The 2,729-nt window shown below is 34.1% G+C and overlaps 1 protein-coding gene across 1 annotated transcript in view; it reads left to right on the forward strand.

The window, feature by feature from the left end:
- Positions 1 to 837: 837 nt before the first annotated feature.
- Positions 838 to 2,729, forward strand: part of LOC132626239 (low-temperature-induced 65 kDa protein-like) — a 2,615-nt gene continuing 723 nt past the window's right edge. Inside the window, exons 1-2 of the mRNA XM_060341043.1 lie at positions 838 to 1,081; positions 1,733 to 2,023. Coding sequence (XP_060197026.1) covers positions 922 to 1,081; positions 1,733 to 2,023 — 451 coding nt within the window. The 5' untranslated portion in view covers positions 838 to 921. The remainder of the gene's footprint in view (positions 1,082 to 1,732; positions 2,024 to 2,729) is intronic.

A 2,729-nucleotide genomic window follows, 5' to 3' on the forward strand; every position in this document is an offset into this window, starting at 1 on the left:
AGTAGTCATTTTTGGTTATAGTTAGCGCCAACAGAAGTTTACCTCCATCTTGGTCTCCTCCACTATGTTGCTTGACGTATATGTATCAAATTCAAGCTGTGATTTCTGTGGCGTACAAGCTAATGTTTGTTTTGGCTCAATTCAACATTGTTGTCTTTGACAAGTTATTCTTCTCGTTGGTCAATCAGTGAGGATTCACGTCGCGATGATGTCATCGTTGTTGTCTTGCTACTAGATATAACACATTTCAGTTTAATTACTCTGTGTAGTTTTTTTAATAGCTTTTACATTAAATATTTCATAAGAAACAAATAGGTTTGTAGAAGTCTGTATCGTTACATTTTAATGTCGGTGTATTCTTAGGTGACACTTTAAAACTAAAATAACTGAAAATTAACCGAACCGTATTGATACCGAAGAAAAACCGAGATGATAGGACGATCTCGAAAAGTCTAATTTTGATTATACGAAATAAAATAACCGAGAAATTGAAATGATTTAATTTTTTAAAATAACCGACCGAACCGTCACATTGACACCCCTACGTCATCCACCCCTAACCAGAAATTTCAAAATCGAAGCCCAATATGAAAAAAAAGTGAAAAACCAGAAAAAGAAAAAAGATCTGAATTGGTCATGGAAAGATAAGAAGGCCGAAACCATTTTCCAGTTTCATTTGGAAAGGCCGATAACTTCGGTATAGAGAGGCCACGTCTATAGTTGTGTCCCCTGTATAGTCATAACGTGTTTCTCTCACAGAGCGCCACCTTTACCCTTAAACCATACTCTTATGCCTTATCATCACTCTATAATAAGACTGCAAGTTTATCTTATGCAAACAATAATTAACTAAGCAACCAAATAGTTCTCTTATATTTCTGTAACAAAAACAGTGTTTACTTCTTTTTAACCTTTTTAACTATGGAGGCTCAACAGCACCGTCCACAGGGTCATGCTTATGAAGAAGTGCTGGTTGACAAAGTTGGATTAACAACAGCGTTGGATGATGACCCAAATGCACCAAAAGATGAGAAGGCATCTTCTAATTATCAGAGCAAAGTCACTGACCCATCAGGCGTCAGTAAGTCATTTCTCAAATTTGATACTTAGTTGACTAAAATTCCTATTACTACATGTTACAGTGTCCATAAACTTTGAGAAATTTGAAATAGAGTTGAACTTCTTCCTCCGTGCCAGAATATGATGTTAAAAATGCACACAGTATGCTTTTTATCAGTGCAATTTTAAAACTATTCATATATTAAAAAATAATTTAATTTTGAATTATTTATTTTACTCGAGAGTTTTTCATAACCCATATAGTATATATAGCATGGTTAAGACTCTTTTAAGTTTCAATTCCAAATTCCTTTTTTTGTTCTTTTTTGTACACCATCATGTTACCTCTATGAGTAATCTCTTTTATTTTCAAGATTGTAGATCTTATTTTTTTATGGAGAATGAGTGACCTTTCGGTTACACTACTGGTATATTCTAATTGAGTTTTAAGTGATATGCAGTGTTACATAACTTTTACATCATCAGGTCATGTTTATCTTTACATAACATATTTTATGTTCAAGATTCTAGATTTCACATTTTGAGAAAATTATTTGTAGGTATACCTTGTATGACCTGATGGAGTAAAATATTATTTTGAACCAAGGATATATAAAATTTGAAATCATTCAAATTAAACTCCTTGAAATTAAATAAGATGTGTGTGTAACAGATAACGAGGAGGCGGGAACTACTCCACTAGTTCAATCATTCGAGAAAATGAATGTAAACGAAGAAACAAAACCAGAGAAAGGAGCAGGGGAAGTCCAAGAGGGAAAGATGAGTACTAAATCAACTGATAGAGGAGTGTCAAAAATGAAGGAATACATAGCGGAGAAATTCAAGCCCCGAGATGAAGATAAGGCACTCTCCGAGGTTATTTCAGGCACACTTTCAGGACAGAAAGATAAAACTGTGGGAAGTACTGCAGAAACAGGAAAGGCACTTTCTGATGTGATTTCAGGTAGCGTGGTAGAATTAATTCATGAAAACATTACCCGTCTGTTTATTACCCGTCCGTTTATTGACCCGCCCATCCCATTTCGCACCTAAAAATAGGTCCAATATGAGACCAAATTGGTCCATGAGAATTTTTTTCAAAATATATTTAAAAAACTTTTTTTTAAAATTTTTTAATATGTTCCATACATAGTCAGAATAAAAAAAAAAATAAGGTATTACTTTCTCTGTCCCAATTTGTTTGAAACTTTTCTCAAAGCGTTTTCTGTCAAGCTTTTTAATTTTAACCGAGTGTTTGAACATAGAATAAAATTTAAAATATTTGGAAACTAAAAGCACTATATGCACCCTAGATAATTTAAAATATTTAAAATACATATAAAAAAATTTCGATCAAAGAACAACTCTTGACTCTCGAAAAGTCAAAAGTGTCATACAAATTGGAACGGAAGACGGAGCGTGACTAAATATTTATAAAAGAACCCCCCAAAAAAAAAAGGGAATGCAAACTTCCACATACATATGAAAAGTAAGCCAGCCGTATTAGCTCATCAACTCGCCTTAACGCACCCTCACTATATAGGTGCGGACTTGCGTACGGTATCACTTGCCTAACAGCTGCCAAAAGCGGAAGCTTCAATGTTGACGGGCTTATTGTCTCCTTTCTTATCAACAAAAAAGGGAAAATAAGAGAGGGATCACTCCTCGGA

The sequence above is a fragment of the Lycium barbarum genome, chromosome 2 (assembly GCF_019175385.1).
Source record: "Lycium barbarum isolate Lr01 chromosome 2, ASM1917538v2, whole genome shotgun sequence".
NCBI classification, from domain to species: Eukaryota; Viridiplantae; Streptophyta; class Magnoliopsida; order Solanales; family Solanaceae; genus Lycium; species Lycium barbarum.